The sequence below is a fragment of the Suricata suricatta genome, chromosome 17 (genome assembly GCF_006229205.1).
Source record: "Suricata suricatta isolate VVHF042 chromosome 17, meerkat_22Aug2017_6uvM2_HiC, whole genome shotgun sequence".
Classification (NCBI taxonomy): Eukaryota; Metazoa; Chordata; class Mammalia; order Carnivora; family Herpestidae; genus Suricata; species Suricata suricatta.
The window spans coordinates 36,167,786-36,192,743 of NC_043716.1; the positions used below are offsets into that span (position 1 = coordinate 36,167,786).

Sequence of the window (24,958 nt, forward strand, 5' to 3'; positions counted from 1 at the left end):
GGGGGGTGCTGGTGGGGCCAGACAGCAGCCAAGATGGGGAAAGAGAGGGTAGACCCCATTCACAGCCAGCTGGAGTTGTGCCTAAAGCTTTGGGGGCTGGTGGGGCTCCCCGAACATCTCATCTGCCTTGGGAAACATGAGGAGATGGAGTAGAGCTTTACCGAGCCTCAAGCGGCCCTGCTAGTCCACCTCCAGGCACCCCCAAAACAAGCAGGGAAAATTACACAAGACCCCCTAAAAATGAACACTCCACCCCCCCACACATACACACACACATAAAGTTTGTTTCCTGTGGCATTTAAATTAATCTGGTTGGTCCATAGAAAATAAGTATGTATATTTGATTTCTCCTATGTACATATATATATAGATTTATTTATAAAACCCGCCCCCCACCCCTAAGGCGGGAGGAGGTGGGGCAAGTAGGAGAGGTGGAAGAGGGGCCCAGAAAAAGTGGAGGGGTGGAGAGGCATGGCTGGAAAAGGAGGGAGAGGGTCCCTTTCCTCAAGTTAAGGGGGGCACAGGAGCTCCGTTGACAGTCATCTTGCGCCCCCTGCTGGTGGAAGAGGGTGTCTGCAGGCAGTTCGAGGTACCCCCGTTGGCAGCTGTGGTGGCCCCACTGGCTGTCGCAGGGGGAGTAGGGGAGGTAGGGTGGGTGGCTGGGGGCCCGTGGGAGCTGGGAGAGCCATGGCAGGGGGTGGCCGGGCTGGGAAGGGAGGAGGAGGTGGCTGGCAGGGTGGCAGGGCTGGGAGCCTTGTCGCTGACTGACTCACACTCAGATGCCCCGCTGGTGTTGGTGCCCTCCGAGGGGGTGGGTGCTGTGGGCAAGGTGAGCCGCTTGCAGGCTGGCTGGACCCGATACTTGAGGGGGAGAGGGCCGTTCTGCAGGGAGTGGGGCAGAGAGGCAGTGAAGGGGAGGGTGTCAGGTGAAAGAGGCAACCCAGGCAGCCACCCAACCCTCCCCCGACAGTGCCCAGATGGAAGAAAGGCATCCAGGCCGGGGAAAAGAGACGGTAGGCAAATGAGACTGACCAAGCAAGGCCAGAGACCCAGGGACGCAAGGACAGAGAGAGGCAGACAGAACGTGCAAGGCCAGAGACTGGAGAGGGGAGAGTTGGAAAATAGGAAGCAGGATCTGATCATCCATAGCCCCCCGACCCTCCTTTCTGACCCATATCAGGGCCTGTGATCTGCCAGTGTCCTCTTCTCCTTTGGAGAGTGTGGCAGGCCCCCCTGGACATGCCCAGCTCATGGGACGAGGTATGAACTGTGCTTACTGGTCACTCTGTGGTCACAGTGGCCAGCGACCGAGGCCAGACCCTGCTGGGTTCCCCTCCCGGCCCTGTCCCCGCCCAGCTCACCCGCCGCCAGGGATAGATGTAGGCGATATCCATGAGAGTGTAGTATTCCTTCAGGGGCTCATCCTCATACAGAACCTCCACCTGGAGGAGGAGACAGAGGACACCGGACCCCGGTCAGGTTCAAGGCTCCTGGTAGGGGTGGGAGGTGGGGCAATGGGGAAGGGGCACCGGCAGGTGTTCCTTTACTACTCTGGGGTTTCATGCTGGGTTTGACTTCCCGGATCAGGGCTGTCCCGGCAGAACTCCAGACCACCAGATGGAGAAGGATCCAGAGAAGATACCACATCATTAACAACCCCTGCCTCCGGCCATCCACACAGCTCTCTGAATCCCTCAGTCTCTGGCAGGTCCTCCAGAGAAAAACTGGGGGCAAAGGAAAAACCCAAGTGAGAAAGATCTCACAGGGCACTGGCTCTCGCCCAGTCTGCAGCAGAATGGCCCTGGGCGCTTTGGGGAAAAAAAAAAAAAAAAAAAAAAAAAAAACAAGCTCCCATCTCACCAGTGATTCTGATTTAATTGGTACGACAGGAGTCAAGTTGTCAAGCTTCCCACGTGAATCTGATCTGCAGCAAAGTTTGGGATCCGCTGTCCTACAGCCTTGATACCGAAAGTGTGCTACACAGACCGGCAGTATTTGGCAGCACCTGGGACCCTGCTAGAAATGCAGAACCTACCTATGCTTTGACAAGATCTGTAGAGAGCCAGTGACGTATTCAAATTTGAGAAGTGCCGCCCAAAAGGGCCAGTGGCATTTCAGACTGGCCTTCCTTCAGCCAGCTGGCCCCAGACAAAACTGTGTATTGCTGCACACATACCCCTGTCACAGTTCTGAACACGCAAGCCTGCACACCCATGCACACACACCTACCCTCCGTCTTGGTCCCACGCACCACACTGGCTTTAACGGACAAAGATTACACTACCCTAATCTTGGCTTCAATTACCCTTCTACTCAGCTCAGTTACACAACCATGCAGGTCCTTGATGTCACCCAGCCCACTCAGAACAGTGGCCGGGATGTGCAGATTATCAGACACAGCGCCACGCCAGGCACTAGGTTTCTGAAAGGGCCCAGGGGCTCACCTTGTACTTGCTGGGCACATCCATCTTGTTGCGAAGAAACTTGGCGAGATGCATGACGGTCATGGCTGCCGGGCATTGCAGGAACCGGACCCCTGTCTGTTGGGAGAGAAGGACCCGAGGGCTAGGGTGCACCCTAGGCACCATCTCCCAGCCCACATCTCACTCCTAGGCAGGCCCCTGGCACTCACCTTCTCTTTGTCCCCATCCCCATTCTCCAGAGGACCTTTCTTTTCCTCCCGGTCCCTGGGGGAGGAGAAACAATGAAGCTAGGGAGACCCTGAAGCCAGCAGGACCCCCAATGCACACATCCAGAAGACTTTCCCGAAGATACCTTCTCCTGCTAGGGGAAGGGGGCTAGGGTGGAAGAAAAGGGAGACCCCACCTAGGATCCCCCAAACCAGGCATGGATCAGACTTGCCTGACACCTTCATAGAACTCGATGGAGAGGCTGACAATCTCGTTGTCACTCAGAGCTCCCTTCTCCTGCTCCAGGACCTCGCCGCGGTCCTCGTTGGAGCCGTTGGGGACTGCAGAAGGAGAGGGATCTGAGGGACTGGCCTAGGATGGGGAAAGGAGCCCCACCAAGGACCATGGGGTCTTGGAGCTGGGCTGGGGCGGGGATGTAGTGGCTCTCGCAAGACAGACACCCTGAGGCACCCAGCCCATGTGCCTGGGGCAGCGCCATACACTCGTGTGGACAAGGGAACACACTCACCTTCCGTCAGAGGGTACGCTGCATAGAAATCCCGGCGTCGTTTCATCTCATCTGAAAGAGGAAAGCAGGGTGAGGAGGGAGCAGCAGGCAGGGGAGCCGGGGGCAGCGGGCAGGATGAAGTGTGTGTAGACAGATACCTTTAAAAAGCCCAGGGACCAGTTTATAGACAATGTCTTGGAGGGTTTTGTCAGATCTGGAAAAAGCATAGAGTCCCGTCAGCAACCACCTCACCCCAATCTCCCTGGCCAGGAACCCTTGTTCCCACCTCCCCTCCTTGGATCTGGGGAGCAGGCACCAGGGTTCCTGCAGGCATGGTCTTCACCCCTCTAGTACTTCTCAGCCTAGACAAGCCGGACACAAGACAGAGGGAGGGGGAGGGCCCTGCACCGATGCCCCGTGCTTCTCCCCCACTTGCCGCCTTGCAGCAGGACGCAAGGAGGGCTGAGGGGCAGAGGGCGGCTGACCCAGAGAATCCGCGTGGCGGGAGGGACAGCACAGGGCGCACCTTATGCTCAGCAGCGGCCTTGTTTTATGCACCTGCACGTCACACATGGGGCAGTACTTGTTGGTCTCCAGGTAGCGCACGATGCAGGTTTTGCAGACTTGGAGGACAGGGGGAGGGCGTGGAGAAAGAAAGGAGAGTCAGAGCTCCCTTCATAACCCAGGACCAGCCCTCTACGGCCTCTGCTCCGATCCAGGTGTCCCTTCTTTCCACCTTGTCCCCACATTTCAGCCCGTTCAAAGGCTCAATGTGGTCCTGTTCTGCATGGATGGCAATTGCCCCTCCTCTGTCCTCGGGGGTGGAGGGGTTGTGGGAGTGCATGTGTCAGGCCAGTGTCATACACCAAGAGGAAGGGGAGCCCCAAGTCCGACAGAGTACAAAACCACAGCAGGCCTGCTGGACACCTCCTTGGGTTCTCGGCCTCTGCCGAGCTCAGCTTCAGGGCCGCAGCTCTGGCCAGAGGCTCAAGGAGGGAGCCAGGAGTCCGGTGAAGGCTCCTGAAATGAACCTCTGGGCTGACCCCTCCAGCCTCCCCCCTGCCCCTACCCCCCAGTAGTCTGTCTGCGATCAGGGACCGCCACCAGGCGCACGGACTCATGTGCCCTCCTTGGCAAGGCCTTGTGCTCCGCCATCCCCAGGCAGTGCCCCTCTGACCCGGCCGAAGACTGGCCGTCCTGAGCAGCAGCCCGCCTGCCCAACTCACAGGAATGCAAGCACTCCACGATGGTAGTGGCGTCGATGAAGTACCCCCCGCAGAGAGCACACATGAGGTGAGGGTTCAGCTCTGTGATTTTGATCCGTGTGGTTCGATGCATGATGCCGGGGTGGGGGGCAGGGGGCCTGGGAGCGTCACCCTGAGAAATAAATGAAAGTGGATTCAGAAACCCCAGAGATCCAAGAGCCCTTCCCACAGTCCACACCGCCCAACGTGTGTCCTCAAGCCCAAGGCTCTTGCTCTCTGCCCCGGAGGCCAGATGGGCTACATGTGTGGGGCCACCTCCTCCTGGCCCCGCTGGGTATTCACCCGGTGCGGGGGCTCTGGGGACTCCTGCAACCTTGAGCGACAACATCAGGCTCCATCTCAAGTGCGAGAGGAAAGACTGAGGTGAGACCAACTCTCCAGAGGGTACAGGGAGGCAGGAAAATGGAAGAGAACAGAGTTTTTAAAAATGTCCCTGATCCCAATCCGTATTCACTTCAGTGAGTGCTAGGAGCTGAGGAAACACAGATGACCCTCTACTCAGTTGCAAGGCCCCTGCCTCAGTCTTTCTACTCCATCCTCCGCTCCCTCCACCCCGTCACTCTTCCCCCAGGAAGGTAACATCCTGGAAACACTGTGGGCACAGGTTAAGTTTAGAGGGAGCACCCCACCACTCATCCTCCTGGCTCTGCATCCAGCCTGGGCCCAGAGTAGCTCCCTGGAAATCCACCAGACGCTGCCCATGCAGGTTCCAGGCCTGGTGCTCAGGCAGGAAATAGGGGGGATGGTCCTTACGTGCCCCAGTTGGGAACACGCAGCCCCAGCCCCGGACCCTGCAGGAAATGGCAAAGAGCCTGGGCAAAAAAAGACAGCTCTTGCCCCTTCGGCACAGTCCCCGCTGGACGGCCCACTGCACAAGTCCCCTGGTCCCATACACAGTCCGGGATGTCCCTCCCAGGCACACACAGCACTTTCCCCACATGGACACTGCTGCCACATCCGTTGCCCGTCCACAGGCTGTCCAGTGAGAGACCACAGGCTCTCAGAGATAGGCCTGCCAAAGCGAGGCAGAAAGTTCTCTCTGCAGCAGCCCGGAGCACACAGCCAGGCCTTGGCAGGGACCGGGGAGGTCAGTCAGAGCCCAACCCTGGATTGGCTGAGGTGCTTAACTACTTGGTATAAAAATCAAATCTGGGCCTGGAAGGGGAGGCCCCTCCCTCCCTCCTCTTTCCCAGAGTAAAAGCCCAAGGGGGCGGGGCTAGGGAGGGTGGCCAAGCCCCCTAAGACTCCTTCACAACATACACCCTTCTCTCCTTTCCAGAAAGATTTCTAAAGACACCATATTGGGTTTTCTAGGACCAGAAATTCACAGCCAGGATCAACAGTTTCTATAGAGACCCCAGGATGTTTGGCCAGGACCCAAACAGCCAACAGAGGCTGGCCAGAGACCCGAAGAGATGGAGAGACACAAAGGCCACACGCGGGAGACACCAAGTCTGCAGGGCAGACAGAGGGGAACAACAAGCAAGCCCAGAGAGTCAGCGGAGACGTGGCCGGGAGGCGCAGACTCAGTCTCAGGAAGGAAAGGGGCTCCTGTCCCAAGGAGGGAGGCCTATGCCAGCCTCCCTGCAAGGGCTCCCCCTTAACAATTATGCAGGCGGCTTGCTGGCTACTCCACTGTTTGGTCGTTTCCATAGTAACCCCGTCCCTGGCAAGATGCCCAAATATTATTACAACCATCCAGAGGAGAGAACAAACTCCAAGCGGCTGTCTCGCTGAGCGTGCGTAATATCCATTGGATGTGTACGTGACGTCTGGGCCTCCAAAACTACTTTGTGTGACTGCTTGTCCTGTGTGTGTGTGTGTGTCCAAATGAACCTACATGTGTACACACAGGCGGAAACAACACATCCTGGTCGATGCCGAGTGTCCAGGTTGCCATCAGCGCATCTCACACCTGGCTCTGACTCTCCCTCTCACATACGCACACAAACACAAACACCACATGGACGTACACACAAACACGCAGGCGCTTCGCACTGCCTCAGTAGCCTCATTCACATGCCGGCCGGGTTTTCCAAACAGACCCCTGCTCTTAAGAACTTCCATGCCTTTCCTGCCAGGCAGACTGTGGCCTCAACACACAGGAGTTCCTAGGCAAGGGCCATGACCTTTACCCTCTCACTTCCGCGAGCATTTGTGAGAATTCAGACCAAGATTCCCTCAAGCTCCCTTCTAGATGCTCTCCTTTCCAGATGCCTGGGGAAGGCGCTGTGGAGCTGACTGCACGGAAATACTCCTCCTCCTCCTCTGCTGTCAGGGCAGGCCCCCTTGCAGCACTCCGCGATCCCCCCACCCTATCCTCAGGGGCCTCAGCCTGTTACCTCTGGGGCTGGGGGCAGGGAGAAGCGCAGATTGGTTCCTCACCTGATTGCCATGGTTACCTGCAGGGCCCAGCCAGCAGGTGCCAAGAACAACTGTAAACAGGAGCTGGGTTCCCCCACTGTACACCCCCCCACACCAAGGCCTCAAGGCCCCACCCCCAGTTCTTCCCCGGCTGCAAGTGGCTGGTGCACTGTGGGAAGGAGAGGGAAGAGGGGTGACGGTGGCCAGACCTCTAGTTGTCACCACTCTAGGAAAGAGGTTGGGAGAAGGGAAACAGCCTGAGGGAGAAACGAGAGTTCCACGAAGCAGAAAAGGGAGACCAGGGGCTGTCTGGAGGTGGCCTTAACAGATCAGTTCCACCGATATCACCACAGTGGACCTGTGCACTGTTCTCCACGCCCAACTGCAGCCAAGTCCTTCAACGCCTTCTGTTCCCAAACCACGGTCTTTGCGAGGGCAGGCCGCTGGGCGGCCCATCCTGGCCCCAGGGGATCTGGGCCTCAGTGTCAAGAAAGGAGCTTGGGTCAGCAGTCAGTGTGGGTTCCTCCCTGCCGTTCAAGCCTGACATTGGTCTTTTCTTCCTCAAAGCCCCTCCTAGAGACCACCCCCATCTCGCCATTCTAGCCAGTCTTTCTCTGGAAGCTCTCCGCAATCTGGGGGTTCTCTCAGGTTTTTTTCCTTTATGTTGTTTTTCCATTTTCTTCTGCAAAACAGGCCGTCTTTGATAACCCAGAGGTCCCTGCTCCTTAGATGCCCCATGAGAACTTTCTCTGCTCTGCCTTTCCTGCCCATGAAATTAGCCCCACACCCCACTAGAAAATCACCAGGTCGTGGCAAGAGCCGCTCAAGGTCACATCCAGACACCTAGAACTGTGGAAGCAGAAGAGATCTTAGAAGGCATCTTGTCCAATCCTTTCGTTTTCCGGATGAAGAAATGCAGAAAGAAGTGACTTAGCTAAGGCCATGCAGCAACACAGTGGCAGTCCTAGTAGAAACGGCCTGTGCTCCGGTTCCTCCAGTACTCTTTACACACTGGCACCCACGCCAGGCTCCCCTCTCCCCTTTAAGAAACCAACAAGCCTGGCCTGACTACCCATCCACGCAGGTGGAAGGCAGAAGGACTCCAGGTTCCTTAGAAGTGAGCCTTCTGGGAGAGGTCAGAGTCTGGCCCAAACATGACCATCCGCACACATTCTCACTTTGAAGCAGGAAGAGGGACAAAGACAAAAAAGATCAAACAAAGACCAAACCCAAAATATACACCTAGAGCTACACATTGGCAAATACACACCGATGCACACAAAGCCAGACACACCCCCTCCATCTCTCTCACACAACACACAAGGCCAGACAGACACTACACTCTCTCACACACACACCAGGCCAGACACACCCCATCACACATACAGCCAGACCAGAGCCAGGCCCACACTTGTCAAATGAACAAGCCACCCCCCAAACCACCCCATCCCTGCCTGAAACCAGAGCTGGCAATCCACACTAACCTTTTGTGTGTCCCCCGTCCACCCAGGGTAAATCACAACGTAAGTCTTCCAGCAACAAAGGCAACGCAGCTCCCGACCTCCACTCTGGGGGCCAGAGGCTGGAGGAGTAGGGTGGGCATCTGACCTGCACAAAGATGCAGCCTCTTCCTGGTCAGGCTCTCCCCATTCCCATGGCAACAGCTCCATCCACCAAGATCTCTCAGGCAAGGCAAGGGGCAGCAGAGAGGCCCCCCCTTCCTGCCCACCCCCCAAAACTCCAACTTGAACCCTACTCAAGCAACACAGGGTCAGATGCTGAGTCCCAGATCTCACCTGGGGTCTGTTTCCGGCCTCATTCCAAAGGCGGCTCTAAGGCTACTACCCCCAACTCCAAACCAGGGAGCCCCTGGGACAACCTCCCTGCCCAAAAGCGGCAACAGAGCTAGCTTTATGCTCCTTCTCCAAGGACTAACACCTTGGAACGGAGTGGAGACGGGGAGGAAGGAAAGAAATTAGGAGTTTCAGGAACAGATACAAACTGCAAGAGGCCCAGAGAAGGAGGCATCAGAGGAGAGCGGGAGACAACCAAGAGACACCCCTCGGGTCCCCCCACGCGCCCCCAAGCAACAAGGAGCTCAGGAGAGACTAAGGCATGTATACGTATGGGGGTGGGGGGGGGGCTTACTCTAAGAGACAAAGACCAGGGAGAGGGGCGGGTTAACACTTCCACAATATTTACAGGCAAATCCACCCCCCCTTCCTTCCCCACCTCAAGCCATCCGGAGCAATTCTGGGCAGATGGGGGCAGTGGGGGAGGGGGAGAGGCATGCCTGGGCCCACTGTGGATACAGGAGGGGCAGGGGTGTCTACTGGCCGAGAGGTCCCACCCCCTCAGAGCTGGAGGAAGGAGGGCCAGGGGAAGGAGGAGGGGGCAGCCCGGCTCCCCGGTGGAAGAGGGGCCAGTCGATCAGAACCCTCCGCTGGCGATGGGAAATATCGCGATAACTGTCCCCCCCCCCCCCCATCTCCCTTCTACTCCCTCCTCCCGGGCTTCCCCCGGAGCCTGGGTCAGAGGATCGGGGACCTCAGTTACCGGGTGGCCGTTTCCTACCTTCCCTAGAGTCAAACTTTCGGCGGGGCCCAAGGAGGGGTGTTCCGGAGAAAGAGGCTCTGCCGGGGTGGTTGGGGAGGGGGCGGGGCGCCCGGTCCTGGGCTGGGGGGAAAGGGACCCGCTGGGGGAGGTGCCCGAGAGGCCCGGGGACCCGGGCATGGAGGAGCGCCCTCCCCCGGCCCCGCAGCAATCAGAACGGCATGTCGCTTTCCTCCCGGCCTCAAGTCCCTGCGCGTCCACGACGCCCCAGTGCCCACGGAAGAAGCAGAGAGCGACCCCTCCCCAAACCGAAAGGGGTAGCGGGGCAGGGCCAGGGCCGCTCTGGCTCATGGGGCGGGCTAGGGGGGCAAGGATCCGGCCCCGCGCGTAGCCCACAGCCCTGGTGGCTGCCTCGGATCCTCCCCCTCGCTACCTCGGGGGCAGGTCTGCGAGGGGGCTGCGGCACAAAGAGGTGGTGGTCGAGGGAGACGCCAAATCGCTAAAAGGGGGAATCCGTTTCGGCCATCTTGGAAGGGAGGAAAGGGAAAAGGGGAGAGAAACGGGAGAAAGAAAGGCGGACGGGGCGAGCTAGGATAGGGGCTCGCGGGGTGGGGCGGGGACGCGAGAAGCAGGCCTGGTTCGGAATCTCCCCCTCCCGCAGGAGGATGGAGGGATGGACCGCCTCCCCACCCACCCCCCCCCCGAGCCCCGTTCCGGTTGCGGAGCAGAAGGAAAGGACAAGGAGTCTGCCTCCACTTACCTGGGTTCGGGGTCCGGTGGGTCTCGGGGAGGGGGGGATGGGAGGGAGGGAGGGAAGGGGGGAGGGGGGCCGCAGCCGTGTCGCTCGCTCTGGCAGCGGGAGGGGAGAAACCTACGGTAAGAAAGGAGTTTGTGAAAGCGGCTTGGGGTGGGAGGGAGAGAGGGGAGGGGAGGGGACCGAGGGGGGAGGGGAGGTACCGGGGCTGGGGGGGTACAAAATGGCTTTTTTCCTCCAGACAAGAGTAGGTCCCGCCCACTACTCACCCACGTGACCTCATTCCTTCAGGGTGTTTGCGGAGAGGGGAAGAGGAGGAGTGGGGGAGGCTAACGCTGCTGCCCCCACACCGGGTGCCGGGCCCCCTAAACTGGGACGCGACCTCACGCTTCCCAAACAAACCCTCACCCTGGAGGATGTATCATCTTCTCTGTTAATCTCTGCAACTAACCCTCCCCTCCTAAAAAATGTATGTGTGCCCCCCACCCCTTGACCCTGCGATCCCTGCCCCTAAGCTGGGGCGCCTGGAAAATGAGGCGAAATGAGGAGGACCGGGCGGGGATGTGGTTCGTTCTGCAGTCCTACCCTGCCGGGATCAAAGGGCGCTGGGTTCTGGCAGGGGACCCGACACGTCCGGCCACGCGTCCAGGGTATTTTCATTCACTCTAAGTGACACTCCCTTAAAATTAATAACTGCAACGGTGGGAGAGAGCGTGTCCCCCCCACCCCACTGGCCCCTCTCGGCGGCCCGATCACCGGCTCTAAAACGCAACCGCCCGGGACCCAGCCTGGGCGCCCCGGGAAAGCGAACTGCGGGGGGACGGAGGGAAAGGCCTAGGGGGTAGTCTGAGTCGGGGGGTCGGTTTGCTGAGGTGGAGGCTGGCGCCCCCGGCGTGCTTGCGCGGAGAAGAATGGAACGTAACCTGGGTCGGGAGACCAGCTGAAGGAAGACCTGGACTCACTCCGGGTCCGGGACACAATGCAAGAGGCCCGACTGGACTAGAAAATCAGGTGCCGGGGCTCGAAAGTGGGCCCGCGCTTTTTCTTCTCTCTTGCGCTGCTTCCCGCATTTTTCCCCGGGACGCTCCGAGCTCTGCGCCGTTCGTGCGCCTCCCTCGCCCCGGCGGCGGGAGGAGCCCGGCGAGCGCTAGGGCGGCTGGTGCCAGTCCGCCTCCGACCATCGCTCCCGGCTCCTCCCCGCGCTGGGGCTCCGGTCCCCAGTGGCTCCCGCCGGAGGGGAAAACGGGGAGGGAGGCTTGGCAAAGGCAGGGAGGACGGCCGAGGCTGGCGCCGGGCAAGCCAATCGATACTACGTTACGGCGACGACCCGGGCCCTGCCTCATTAAGACGGTCGATTCGATTATTCGTTATTCAAGATTTATTAGAGATGGTCACCGGGTCTGTCCTTCCAGAGAGCTTGATTATCCGGCCAGAAGGGCCATTAGGCGCACTGGCGGTGGGTGGCTCGAGTTAGGAAATTGGGAGACAAATCATCCTCAAGCTTCGTAGTGCCTGCCTCCCCCTTCCTCAGGCGCTCGCAGCCCAGGCCGACCCGAAGCGGGGCCCCTGGTACTGAGTGTTTTCACCTTTTGGTCGGCGACAAGGAGACCTCGGCAGCTTCAGCCTTCAGCCCACACCAGCCGAATGGGGGCAGAGAGGAGGAGGATGGGCAGAGAGAGGTCCTCGTAGACGGGGTGCTCTGAGAACCCCCGGGAGAAGATGCGGGCGGTGGGGTGAAGACCCCGGTCACCTACTTCCCGGTCCTTAAACAGGAATACCAGGAGTTTGCCGCCCCTCTTGGAAAGGGGGCTTTTGACATGGACACACCCACTGTCCCTAGGGCAAGTGTGTTTGACAGCATCCCGAGATCTGTCGGAGAAGACTTGTGCGTCCTCTACTGTCCCCCCGGTTGCCTTGTGGAAGGGAGCGCAGCAAGGACTGTCGCTCCTTTCCTGCTAAAAGATCCTGAGGAAAGAGAAACCTGTAGGGACTTCCCGAAGATCTCCATCCTACACCTAGCGCAGCCCTCGAAGTGTGTGCATGGGGCGGGGGACGGACCAGCCACTCCTTTAATCCTGGAGTGTTGCAGCGAAGGGGCCCCATATTCAAGGGGGGGGGCATCAACTTGTTCCTCAGAGAGTTATTAAGCGCCAGTCACTAGCAAACCACAAGGCAGAGGGAGGAACACCCCACTACCCAGTAAAACTTCATTTCAAACATTTCTGTCCCAGGGCCACAAGTCCCCACATCCCTGGCCTTTCTGACTTACCAGGAGAACCTTCCGAGACCCAGTCTTTCTCACATCTGAAGCTCCCTGGTTTCTTGGCAAAGAAGTGCTTGTCATGTACCAATGTCAAATACCGTGCTAGGCACTGGGGACCTAAAGCTGCTGAGCCAGGCTTTAGCCTGCAAGGAGCTCAAGCCCCAATGGGGTTGCATAGCCTGTCTCGTTAGCTTCCGTGACACTGGGTATCCATCTAGCTTGCCCCCACCAGCCCCGTGAGCACCTGGTAAGGGTGGGTGAGCACTGGGGAAGGTTTTCAGAATAGGTGTCCTTTGAGCCCAATCTTGAGGAGAAGCCAGATATCCAAGGGAACTGCCCGAGTCCTTTGGTTAGCTCCTATCCTGGGATGTGCTCTGACTGCCATCAGGTGCCAATGTTCCCCCTGCGTTCTGTGCTAGTTGTACTGCCTCACAGGGGTCCTCTAGCTGACGACTTCTCACTAGAAGAATCGCTGTGTCTGTCACAGAGTAGAAGCTTTCTGAGGGCAGGAACCTGGGACATCTAATTAATTATTTCTGGCACATGCCAAGAGCTACTGTGAAGATCAGATCCCCTTGAAGATGGTGCCAATGGGAGGAGAGGGTGGCTCCTCTAGTGATTTTATGATTATCTTTACCTCTGTGTCCTTCACTCCTTCTCTCTCCCCAAGACAATGTCCTTTGTCAGTTTCTGTTTCTATTTCTCCATCCTCTGCTCCACTGCTCTGTGTGTATTTCTAGAAAAAATAGTTTGGTGGTAGTTGTTTTTGTTTTCCTTTTTTTGGATGCTTCTCATATTTCACTGCTTCTCTTTTCCCTCCATTTTCTTGGCGTCTTCTGTCCACCCACCGCACCTATTTCTCTGTCATCTCCCTTTTCTTTCTCTCTGTGGTATCACAGCTATGTTGTCTGTTACCTTTCGCTTTATCCCACAGTTTCTCCCTGCCTTTGTCTCTCGCGCCACTTTCTTCCCTTCCGAACATAATATTTCGAGACTGTAACATCGATTGAGGCAGACAATAGAAAACTGTCCAACTTCCACTGTAAATTCATTCTTAATCCTACGAAGAATGCAACCTGAAACGTATTGCACAGTGAGACAAAAACCTCTGTCTTTGCCGTTCCTGCAGTCCAGCCTGGGGGCGGGGTGGGAGGTTGGCGGTGGAGGAAAGTGCCGGAGAAATAATCCCATCATTGACTGATCATCAACGAATTCTCCATCACAATGACCCTCCGATTTGCTATATATAAACGTACCCCTGCCATTTCAAAATGATTTGGCCTCTTAAGTGTTAGGAGGATGGCGCTTAAGGTTTTTCTTTTAGTAAAAGAGGGGGGAAAAACACAGCGTCCCTGGGTGGGCTCGAACCACCAACCTTTCGGTTAACAGCCGAACGCGCTAACCGATTGCGCCACAGAGACTGTGACAACTGCCAGCGCGCCAGTGAGCCGAGTCAATGGGAGTGAACCTATGACGGCGCAAGAACCCGACGGAAACCCTGCAATCAGGCAAAAGCCGTCAGGCCTTGGGGAGAAAGGGAAGGGAAGGTTCCCGATCGTGGAAAGGGAGAGGGGACCAACGTCCCTCCTCCATCGGTTTTGGGAGGGGTAGTTGCCGGCTTCCTCTAGATCGCTCTTAAGGGAAAATAAGGAGATGTTAAAGCCCGAAACGTCCTTTTTTTAGGGTGACCTGAGTCTTGTGGATACGTGGGGGGCGGGGGGGGCCTCAAAAAGCATAACAACCTTTGGTCTCCAAACCTCCCCTTTGCAGCTGAACCCCTGCAGCCGCGGTAAATCCGCGACGCCCTCCCCTAGCTCCTCCCCCTCGAAACATTAAATATGTACTGAATGGGCGCCTCCTAAATTCCAGGCACCGTGCTAGGCCGGTGAGTGTGCAGAGCCTAGCGTAGTGCCTAGCACACAGAGATGGAAGGATTTCTGGAACGAGTAAATGAAACAAGCTAGTGTGAGTAATACACCCGAGCCACACGGCGCGTTCTCAACACCGTGGTCCTTCAGCGGGGACCGCAGCCCCTATTTCGGGCTTCACAGCCCACGTGCACACAGGTCCCAGCCCAGGTCCCCCGAGGCGGGAGTCCCGGTCCGCCGCGATCCCAGCTTACACCGCGGCGCCAGGCGCTTCCGCACTCACAGTGACTTTTCACTTTCCGCCTTCCCAGTCTCGGTTTTGGCTTCTCAACCAAACTCCGGTTCTGATGACTGACAGACAGGCCAGCCAGTAGGAAGCCAAAATGTCCCGGAAGGGTCTGCCTTTGGGCTCATAGAGAGAAGGCAGCAAGAGTGGTTGTGCAGTGAGGTTCCATAGTCGGTTAGCTGGAATTGTGGCGAGTGGAGGTCCTAGTACACCGGCGTCATGGTAAGATAAGGAACGAGGAAAAGGGGCCCGGGGTTGGGATTGAGGAACGGGGAGGGGGCACGGGAGGTTTGGGAGGCGGAGAGGGCCTGGTGGTCGTTTGAAGCTTGAAAGGGAGCGGACCGCGGTGAAGATCAAGGGGGTCGAAGGCAGCTTCCCGCAGGTGCCCAGAGCTGATGTCAGAGCTGGACTTCGAGGCGTCCGGGCGCCTCCAGAGGGAAAGACGATGCACACAGGAGTCTCTGGATCAGGGACTGTGCGGGGGGGCTCTGGCCCGTCACGCTGAGCCCCTCCGCTCTGTCTGCCACAGTCTATTATGTCCTATAACGGAGGAGCCGTCATGGCCATGAAGGGGAAGAACTGTGTGGCCATCGCTGCCGACAGACGCTTCGGGATCCAGGCCCAGATGGTGACCACGGACTTCCAGAAGATCTTTCCCATGGGCGATAGACTGTACATAGGCCTGGCCGGACTGGCCACCGATGTCCAGACTGTGTAAGTGTCGGGGGTCCCCGCCCACCCGCAGGCCTCTTCTTGGACTAGCCCTTGCCTGGTGTCTTGAGTGGCCCAGGTATCAGTCATCTACCAAAGAGCAGCAGCAAATTAGAGGCTTTGGCGGACACCGTAAGCCAGAAAGAATAGTATCCTAACCAACTTTCACCCGCATTTACCCATTTACTCAGCACGGAGCACCTTACATGCAGGGACTCATTTAATCCACCTAACTACATTACCATGCTGCTGTCCCATTTTGCAGATGGGGAAACTGAAGTTCTCAGAGTTTCTTGTCCAAGATGCAAGTTAATGAATGTCACTCAGGATCTCAATGCAGGTCCCTCTCAGGCCCGTGCTCAGTCCCTAAATAATTACTTCAGGTCTAATTGGGAATGGGACACAGGAGGATACTTACCCCATGACCAGCTGGTGCATATTAGCTGCTGGTTTCCTCATGTAGTGGACAGAAGGCCTGTGATGTGAGAAGAAGGGGAGTGTGGGAGATGAAATCAGTAGCTGTTGTGTTGGTCCAGGTATGAGGGTTATCAGGGCACCTGGGTGGCTCAGTTGGATGAGTGGCTGACTTTTGCTTTTGGCTCAGGTTCCGATCTCATGGTTTGTGGGTTCAAGCCCTGCATCAGGCTCCGTGCTGGTAGTGTAGAGCCTGCTTGGGATTCTCTCTCATTCTTTTTCTCTCCCTCTCTTGAACTGAATAAATAAACTTAAAAAAAAAAAAAAAAAAGGTTTGAGGGTTATTGTTCTCATGGGGTGGAAGTGATGGGAAGGGAAAGGAAGGCGTTCCTGAGAGTTGTCGCAGCCTAAGTGGCCGCTTGGATATTGTGAGGCCGAAGAGTCATTCACTGAGGGTGGGCTCTGTGTCTTTTTTATCTGCCTCTAGTGTCTAGATTACTAGTTGGCATATCAGCAATCCAGAAGTGTTTTAAAGATGGTTTTTGTTTTGAGCACATTCACTGAAATCCAGAAATAGGGAGGACTAGTTTTAGGGGAAGGTGATGGCTGATTTTGACACCAATTTTGAAGGGACAAGGCGATCCATGTAGGGACATCTTTCGAGCAGTTGGGAACTTGAAATTCTATATCTCAGGGCTAGAGAGGTGTCGGTGATCTTTTAAAACCTCTGGGAACAGATTTTGGACAGAAGGAATACATAGAGGAGAAAAGTGAGCTGCTGTTCTGAGAGCTGAACTGTATATTTAGTGGCGGGGGAAGAAGAGAAGCCAAAGGAAAAGAATCAAGTTAGGGTTTCAAGAGGGAAGATGTCACAAGTGGCAGGTCCTACAGGAAGCTGGTGGTCCAAAGAACAGCAGTTCCTGGACTTAGTTCTTAGATCAAGAGACTAGTTCACTGATGCGGGTGGAAGTTGGTCAGAACATTTTCTCTTTTGTTTCCGTTGAAGCTCCCAGGTCTCCAGAACATGTGACTTGGAAATGCCTCCTGGTGGAACCAAGGCAACGGTCGCCATAAAGGCCTCTGTCACTGTAGAGTTTGTATGCTTGCGGGCGGTACTTGCTAATTTTGCAAGGCCTCAGTTTCCCCACCTTAAGAGGAAGCTCAGGTTGTGTCCAGGGCTCTTTGTTCTGGAACCTTTGACTCACTGAGCAACTTTGCTCCTGGCAGGTGTGGTCTTGGGCTGCTCCTCCCTGCAGGGGCCTGTCCTGGGCTCAGAGCTGTGGCACTGGAGGCAATGTGGCCTTTTTTTCTTGGGTACCTTCCCAGCCATTGGCGGAGCAGCTGCTCCTTAATTCCCACACGGAAGACTCTGTAGTTTTCCAAGTCATCAGCTCACCACCGGGTGATTTGTTGTGTCCCCACCTCGGGATGGGAAAATTAAGTGGCAGGATGAAGGGAGGCGTGGGGCCAGCTCTCACGGCGCGCTGCTCCTTTTGCCTAGGCTTCCGTCGTTGCGTCTGCAGGCAGACGCTTGCCCAGAGCGTAGAGGAGACGTGCATTTGATGGTGCACGGATCATTCCTCTCTTCCTCGAGAAAGAGGAAAAAAGCCACTTCTGAGTGCCCCCTTTCCTCACCTCAAAAAAAGCGTGGTGGGCAAAAAAGTGTTAGGGGGCGTGTTTACAGGGGACAAGAGTTGGGCAAGGCTGAAAGGTGGACGCGAGAAAACCCCTGGGAGAGGAAGACAGGAGAGTTGGCAAGGGCAGCAGTTGCGTGTCCCCACGTACCTCCTGACGTCCGCAGCGTGGACGCTGGGGTGCATTCAGCAGTGACTTACTAACTCCCGTCTCCTCCTGTCACAGTGCCCAGCGCCTCAAGTTCCGGCTGAACCTGTATGAGCTGAAGGAAGGCCGGCAGATCAAGCCTTACACCCTCATGAGCATGGTGGCCAACCTCTTGTATGAGAAACGGTGAGCGGGAAGAGTAGGCCGGGACTTTGTGGCCCCGTGGTCGTGTCGTAAGGAGGGAGGCCCAGGGAGACTCCTCCCTGTGCTCCTGTTTCTTGTTTGGAGGGTGATAACCTTATTTTATGGGTCTGGCAGCCGAATAGGAAAGAAGGGGCTGCTTCCGAAGAAGGCAGGGAATGCACGTAGCGGAGCAGCTTGCTTCCAGGCAACAGAATTTCCCCCCCAAAGCGTGCCCTGGAGCCACCCAGCCAGGAGCCACCCTCACTCCAGAGCTAGGCCTGTCAGCCCTAGAGCCTCGGGACCTCAGGACTGGGTATGTGAATTCTTGTCCGTTTTCTCTGAAGACTTCATGACAAAAGCAGAGGCCTGGCTTTAGGATCCAGTGCAGAGGCTGGGATGGAAGCGAAACCCACGGGGTCCTTTCTTTTTTAAAAATATTTTTACTGGGGCGCCTGGGTGGCTCAGTCGGTTGAGCATCTGACCTCAGCTCAGGTCATGATCTCACTGTTGTGGGTTCGAACCCCACAGCTAGCTCAGAACCTGGAGCCTTCTTCGGATTCTGTGTCTCCCTCTCTCTCTGCCCCTCCCCTGCTCATGCTCTGTCTCTGTCTCTCAAAAAAATAAATAAAATGTTAAAAAAATTTTTTTTAAATAAAATTTTTTTGCCATTTGTTTATTTTTGAGAGAGATGGAGAGACAGGATGCAAGCAGGGGAGGGGCAGAGCGAGTGGGAGACACAGAATCTGAAGCAGGCTCCAGGCTCTGACCTGTCAGCACAGAGCCCGACATGGGGCTCGAACACACAAACTGTGAGATCATGACCTAAGCTGAAGTCAGACGCTTAAACGACTGAGCTACCCAGGCCCCTTCTCCACAGAGACTTTTCCACTCATCTCTGGGCAAAACTGGGTAGCAAAATGACAAGTGGAGTTCTTTTTTGTCCTTTATTTCTTTTTAAATCATTTATTTTGAAATAATTTTGAACTTTATGGAAAAGTCACGGAAGTCCTCTTTAGCTTTTAAAACTAAGTCTTTGTATTTTCGTACCTGGACCACTAGTAGTGTTTGTAGTATTAAAAAGCTAAAAACTGTAAGAAGCATTGCCTTTTTTATGTGTATCCTTATTTATTTATTTTTTAATTTTTATTAAAGTTTTTTTTAATGTTTTATTTATTTGTTGAGAAAGACAGTGTGAGCAGGGGAGGGTCAGAGAGAGAGGGAGACACAGAATCTGAAGCAGGGTCCAGGCTCTGAGCTGTCAGCACAGAGCCTGATGCGGGGCTCGAACCCACGAACCGTGAGATCATGACCTGAGCCGAAGCTGGACAGTTAACTGACTGAGCCACCCAGGCGCCCCTAGGTGTATCTTTATATCCTCATCTGTGAATTGTCTACCACAAGTAGTAACGATGTTTATCAAAATCCCGAATTGAAAAAGATTTAAATGATTTTTGTCTTAAGTTTTTATTTAAGTAATCTCCATACCCAACATGGGGCTCAAACTCACAACCCCGAGATCAAGAGTAGCACTCCACTCCAATTGAGCCACCTAGGTGCCCCTTAAAGAACTTATTTATTTACTAAAAAAAAAATTTTTTTTTAATATTTATTTATTTTTGAGACAAAGTGCAAACAAGGGAGGGGCAGAGAGACAGGGGGACACAGAATCCGAAGACAGGCTCCAGGCTCTTAGCGGTCAGTACAGAGCCTGATGCGGGTCTTGAACCCACAAACCGTGAGATCATGACCTGAGCTGAAGTCGGACGCTTAACCCACTGAGCCACCCAGGCACCCCAAGAATTTTTAAAGCTGATTATAGAGGGGGAAAATGTCTTTCACACCTGTAAAGATTAACTCACATTTTATGCATAATGGCTCATCTTTTGTTTTTTAAATGTTTATGTATTTCTTTTGAGAGAGAGAGAATCCCAAGTAGACTCCGTGCTGTCAGCACAGAGCCTGATACGGGACTCAAACTCATGAACACATGAGATTCTGACCTGAGCCGAAATCAAGAGTCCGACACGTAAACACACCCAGCATGGGGCTTGAACCCACTACCTTGGCTGTGAGTCCAAGTCCCACGCTGAGTGCAGAGATTACTTAAAATAAATAAATAAACTTACGAAAGGAAAGAGTCACATGCTCTACGGCTGAGCCAGTGCCCCACTGCGTATACTGGAAATGAAAATACAGGGCCACCCAGCTGGCTCAGTCGGTAGAGCATGCGATCGTGAATACGAGCCCCGGGTTGGATATAGAGATAACTTAAAAAAGTATTTTAAAAAGGAAAAGAAAAATACAGGGTTCTGAGGCTGACCTGGTAAATCCCAGGTTCTTAGCACCAGGAGCTTTCTGTACAGGCCCACCCGGGTCGGTGATTTTTTAGCAGGATAGGCTAGTTCTGCTAGTTGAGCAGTGTACAGAGCTTCTTCTTTTTTTTTTTTTAAGTTTATTTATTTATTTTGAGAGCGAGGCAAAGCATAGGAGCGGCAAGGCAGAGAGAGGAGAGAGAGAGAATCCCAAGCAGGCTCTGCCCCAGCAGCACAGAGCCCACAGTGGGGCCCGCGGATCCACGAACCAGGAGATCATGACCTGAGCGGAAGTCAGATACTTAACCAACTGAGCTCCCAGGCGCCCCCAGAGTCTTCTTAAAAGGAAAAACTTTTCATGGATCCGAGAGGATCCATCCAGGCACCTCTGTTTGTGAAACACTGTCAGTAAAAGTCACTACCTTCAGGTGTACCTTGGCATCAGTGTGACCAGAAGTACAAATGCAGACCCTGAACTGTGTTGCTGTATTTAGTTGTTGTTTTTTAATGTTTATTTACTTTTGAGAGAGAGATTAGGAACTCGTGAGCAGGGGAGAAGCAGAAAGAGAGGGAGACAGAGGATCCGAAACAGGCTCTGTGCTGACAGTGGAGAGCCCGATGTAGGGCTTGAACCCATGAATCATGACATCATGACCTGAGCTAAAATCCAGACACTTAACCAACTGAGCCACCCAGGCATCCCTTGTTTTTAGTTTTAAGGTTATTACCCAGGTAGTCTAGAATATTCTTAGATTAATTTTATTTTTCCATTTAATTGAGAAGAACATACAAGATTGATTTTAAGTTTCTTATAGAAGTTGATACCCAGGAATCTATTGGAGAGACATGGGATTATTAGAATTCGTTTTTGCGGAGCTATAATTTAAGGTCATGCTCTTAGATATTACTGAGAGCCAATATAAGACATGGATAAATAAAGACAAAATGGGGTGACTGGGTGGTTCAGTCGGTTAAGTGTCTGACCCTTGACTTTGGCGCTCAGGTCATCATCTCAGTTCGTGAGATCTAGCCCCATCTTGGGCTCTGCACTGTCAGCGTGGAGTCTATTTGGGAGTCTGTCTGCCCCTTCCCTGTTCGTGCTCTCTCTCTCTCTCAAAACAAATACATAATTTACACTTTTTTAAAAATAATTAAGATAAGACGTCTTACTGTTTTATTAAAAACGGCTATTAGCTTTGAGTTTTTTAATTTTTTTGTTTATTTTTAATATTTTAATTTTTTTGTCTTTATTTGATTTTGAGAGAGACAGAGAGACAGAATGAACAGGGGAGGGAAGAGAGAGAGGGAGACACAGAATCTGAAGCAGGCTCCAGGCTCTGAGCTGTCAGCACAGAGCCCAATGCGGGGCTGGAACTCACAAACTGTGAGATCGTGACCTGACCTGAAGTTGGATGCTTAACCGACTGAGCCACTCAGGCGCCCCGGCGTTTGAGTATTTTATATAGAGAGATTCCTGAGATTAATTTTCCTCAAAGCTCAGGGTCCAGGACAAGTGATAATCTCCCATTTCCTGTAGGTAGACAACGAGAATAACCCAGCTTCCGAGTATCCTTCTTTGCCTTGTCTGCCAAGAGACTCAGAACAAAACTTTGTTTTCAGTCTGAGTGTCTTGTATTGTTTTCATGATTTTTATTTTTTTAGTGTGTTTCCTATAAATTGCTTCAAATCTGTTTCCAGAAGGAGTGGAGGTATAGATAGATGAACAGAGAATTGAATGGTAGTAGGACTTTGGTTAGGACAGGGAAGAGTAGAAGAAATCAGAATTCCTAGAACTAGGAAGTGGAAGAGGGGGGCGGGGGAGGCTGTGACGAGCACTGTCAGATGCCAGGGGGTAGGAAGGGCGAATCAAAGCTGGCCGTATGGGGGGCACCTGGCTGGCTCAGTCAGTTCGAGCCCCACGTTGGGCGTTACAGAGTTTAAGAAAAAGAAAAAGCTGGCCATCGGGAAAGGGGATCTTCCCGGATAGGCCCTCTGTGTTCTCCCCGGGTCCGGGCCAGGGCCTTGTCCGGCGAGGTCTGAACAAGAAGGTGACCGTTCTTGAGTCCTGGTTTCTCTCCGCTCCTGGCCCGCGCAGGTTCGGCCCCTACTACACAGAGCCAGTGATCGCCGGGCTGGACCCGAAGACCTTTAAGCCCTTCATTTGCTCCCTAGACCTCATCGGCTGCCCCATGGTCACTGACGACTTTGTGGTCAGTGGCACGTGCTCCGAGCAGATGTACGGGATGTGCGAGTCCCTCTGGGAGCCCAACATGGTGAGTTGGTGGCGTGGAGGAGTGGGGCCAGGCTCTGGGGTCTCCACCCCTTGGCCGTCGGGGGGGGAAAGTGTGTTTACGCGGCAGGTCGGAGAGCGCCACCGCTGCTTGGCCTTGGGCGGGGCGGGGGTGTCCGGAAACTGCCAGGCCCGGGTGCAGGCTGCCTCCAGGGAGAACCGCGTCTGCTAGGAGCCCCAGGCAGGTGTTTGCTGCAGTGACGAGTAGTTCCTTACCCTGGGCGTGTGGGGCTCCCCCACCCGCTCGGTGAACAACCACAGGGCGAGGTCAGGCTTACAGGTGAGGCGGGTCAGTGGGCTCTGGAGCCGACTTGTCTGAGCTGGAAACCTGAATCCACCTGTCCCTTAGTTATGCTCTTAGGTGTGTCACTTTACCTCTTTGTGCCTCCATTACCTCAGCTGTAAAATGGGGATAACGACCTAGTCTGCCACAGGAGGGGTGGGAGGAAAACGCATGAGACCAGAACAGTCCCTGATGGGAAGGGTTGGCTGTTGTGCCAGCGCTGCGGGGCCCTGGGAAACCAGGCGGCCTGTCTTCAAGGGCTTCCTGCAGTCTAGTGAAGCCAGACAGACGCCCCAGTGCCTGTTCAAATACAGTTTGCCAGGAGGAGGGGAAACCAAAGGCCTGATTGGCAGAAGAAACAGCCTGTGCAAAGGTACCAGAGGGGCCCAGTGTGTTCAGTGATGAGATCGCTGTGGCTGCTGTGGGCGGTGAGATGACGGTGGAGAGCGAGAGTGGGATGCGACTTCAAAAGTCCTTGAATGCCGTTCCAGAGTTCAAACTTTTCCCTAGTACCTGACGGCAAAGATACTTAGGAACCGAACCGGCACGTATTGCCTTGGTCCTTGTGCTCACCTGCAGGAGGCCTGGAGTGAGGCCTGAGCAAAGATAGTAGGGGGAGGGGCAGGGGTGCAGCTGGAGGACGGTGGATTTGGTCACTTGACTCCGAAGTGAGGGAGGTGGAGATAATGAGGATGCCTGACTTTTCTCACTAAGCCAGTCGAGATGGAGGACGTAGGGGAAGGAACCGTTTTGGGGGGTGGGGAGTGGGTTCATGGTTGGACAGATGGAGTTTTGCGGCACCTGTGTGACATCCAGGAGGAGAGCCCATAGACCACTCACAAAGCACATGGAAGTCCAATAGGGATTCTCCCCGTTTTACAGAAGGGGGATTGAACTTAGCGAGGGAACATATGACTTGTCCAAGGTCACACTGCTGGTTAGAGGTGGCTCAGGGCTCCACTCGCCTTTACAGGACCCACCTCTATCTGAGCAGCCCAGGGGGCTTCCCACGTCCGGGGAGCCATCCCTCACGCCAGACAGGAGGGTGGCCAGAGTTGGGGATCTTGAGCCTAGAGAAAAGAGGGCTAAAGGGTTAAGGCAAGTTAGGGTCTGAGGCTTCTGCGCTGTTGCAGGACCCAGAGCACCTGTTTGAAACCATCTCCCAAGCCATGTTGAACGCCGTGGACCGGGATGCAGTGTCTGGCATGGGAGTCATCGTCCACGTCATGTGAGTAGGCGCTGCGAAGAGTCTAGAAGCTTTGCATACACCCGCCTCTCCCGTTCCCCACAGATCCCCCATCTTCCCGTCCGCCCTGATCAGGCGTGAGGGAGGAAAGGTGCTTGTGACAGGCTTGGGATAGCAGAAACCCGTGCTTCTCAAAGGGTGCGGGGGGCCTCTCGGGTGCCCCTGGCCTGTCAGGTGAGGCTCCAAGACCCTGAGTTTCCTCCCTACTTGCTCACCGTAGGAAGTGGCCCCAGGGTCTCAGGGGCTGGGGTGGGGTTGAGTCACAGCAGCACTACCGCAGACTGATCAAGACTCGGGGTGACTCCCTCCTCCCAACTCCCACCTCTGGGTGATACTCTGAGTCTCAAGTGGCTGTTGTTCTGGGCTCTGGGAGGGGTTTTCCAGCCCTAGGCGGCTCCCTAGCTGCCGTCCCCTTTCCTCTTGTCTGGGGCGGTCACCAGGAGCCCGAATGGGTGAAGTAGATGTCTGCCCAACAGCTTTCCTTGGGTACATCCCCAGATAAGCACTTGGACCCATTAGCTATGAGATAGCTTGCTCAGTTTCCATGAAAACCAGACTGGGGCTGGTACAGAGTTTACCCTCGGGCCCTCTTATGTTCCTTGGGAGGAAACAGCACACGTCTTTCCTAAGTGACTCGTCCTCCGGGCTTGGGGGCGCTCCTGCCCTTCTTCGGGGCGGTGCGCAGTTGGGCCCTCCACTTACTCTGGGTGGTTCTGGATATGGAGGACCGTCACTGGGCTCGTTTCTTCTTTTTTTTAATGTTTATTTATTTTAGAGAGAGACACAGTGTGAGCGGGGGGGGGGGGGGTCAGAGAGAGGGAGACACAGAATCCGAAGCAGGCTCCAGGCTCTGAGCTGTCAGCACAGAGCCCGATGCGAGGCTCAAACCCACAAGCATTGAGCTCATGACCTGAGCTGAAGTCAGCCGCTTAACCAACTGAGCCCCCCAGGCGCCCCCGGGCTCGTTTCTTTCTCCCCCTCCTCATCCCAGGCCGAGCAGACAGGCTAAGGTTAATGGAACATGAGCAAGACAGGGAAACCTAGAGTTGGCAGGACAGCTGTGTTCTGGGGTCTAGGACGGCATAGATGTTTTGTGACTTTTCTCCCTCTGCAGCGAGAAGGACAAAATTACCACCAGGACACTGAAGGCCCGCATGGACTAACCCTCTGTTCCAGAGCCCACTTTTGTGTTTTTCTTTCTTTCTTTCTTTCTTTTTTTTTTAAATAAAATAGTTTTTCTTTCACT

The 24,958-nt window shown here is 54.9% G+C and overlaps 2 protein-coding genes and 1 non-coding gene across 5 annotated transcripts; 1 reads left to right on the forward strand and 2 right to left on the reverse strand.

The window, feature by feature from the left end:
* Positions 1-316: 316 nt before the first annotated feature.
* Positions 317-10,107, reverse strand: PCGF2 (polycomb group ring finger 2). Of its 3 annotated transcripts, none has more exons than XM_029929076.1 (10): positions 10,081-10,107; positions 4,365-4,515; positions 3,665-3,761; positions 3,297-3,352; positions 3,160-3,210; positions 2,863-2,971; positions 2,633-2,687; positions 2,445-2,540; positions 1,362-1,442; positions 317-882 (listed from the first exon to the last, which is right to left on the reverse strand). In XM_029929076.1, the coding sequence occupies exons 2-10, from the start codon at positions 4,474-4,476 to the stop codon at positions 505-507; spliced, it is 1,035 nt and encodes a 344-aa protein (XP_029784936.1). In that variant the 5' UTR covers positions 4,477-4,515; positions 10,081-10,107; the 3' UTR covers positions 317-504. The 3 variants fall into 3 exon arrangements, with proteins under 3 accessions (XP_029784936.1, XP_029784934.1, XP_029784935.1); XM_029929074.1 differs by lacking the exon at positions 10,081-10,107 and adding an exon at positions 9,342-9,476; XM_029929075.1 differs by lacking the exon at positions 10,081-10,107 and adding an exon at positions 8,252-8,363.
* A 3,577-nt stretch (positions 10,108-13,684) lies between these two features.
* On the reverse strand, positions 13,685-13,758 carry TRNAN-GUU. The gene has a single exon. It is a non-coding gene; the product is annotated as a tRNA-Asn (tRNA).
* Positions 13,759-14,602: 844 nt separating this feature from the next.
* Positions 14,603-24,956, forward strand: PSMB3 (proteasome subunit beta 3). Its single transcript, XM_029928733.1, has 6 exons — positions 14,603-14,713; positions 15,021-15,205; positions 17,477-17,584; positions 21,989-22,166; positions 23,600-23,694; positions 24,827-24,956. The coding sequence occupies exons 1-6, from the start codon at positions 14,711-14,713 to the stop codon at positions 24,873-24,875; spliced, it is 618 nt and encodes a 205-aa protein (XP_029784593.1). The 5' UTR covers positions 14,603-14,710; the 3' UTR covers positions 24,876-24,956.
* Positions 24,957-24,958: the final 2 nt, after the last annotated feature.

Bases quoted from the DNA above. Each gene is read 5' to 3' on its own strand.
- PCGF2 (XM_029929076.1), bottom strand. From the start codon at position 4,476: ATGCATCGAACCACACGGATCAAAATCACAGAGCTGAACCCTCACCTC. The intron at 3,762-4,364 runs GTGAGTTGGGCA...CTGTCCTCCAAG, and splicing joins CGTGGAGTGCTTGCATTCCT to TCTGCAAAACCTGCATCGTG. The intron at 2,541-2,632 runs GTGAGTGCCAGG...CTCTCCCAACAG, and splicing joins GGGATGGGGACAAAGAGAAG to ACAGGGGTCCGGTTCCTGCA.
- PSMB3 (XM_029928733.1), top strand. The intron at 17,585-21,988 runs GTGAGCGGGAAG...TGGCCCGCGCAG, and splicing joins AACCTCTTGTATGAGAAACG to GTTCGGCCCCTACTACACAG. The intron at 22,167-23,599 runs GTGAGTTGGTGG...GCGCTGTTGCAG, and splicing joins CCCTCTGGGAGCCCAACATG to GACCCAGAGCACCTGTTTGA.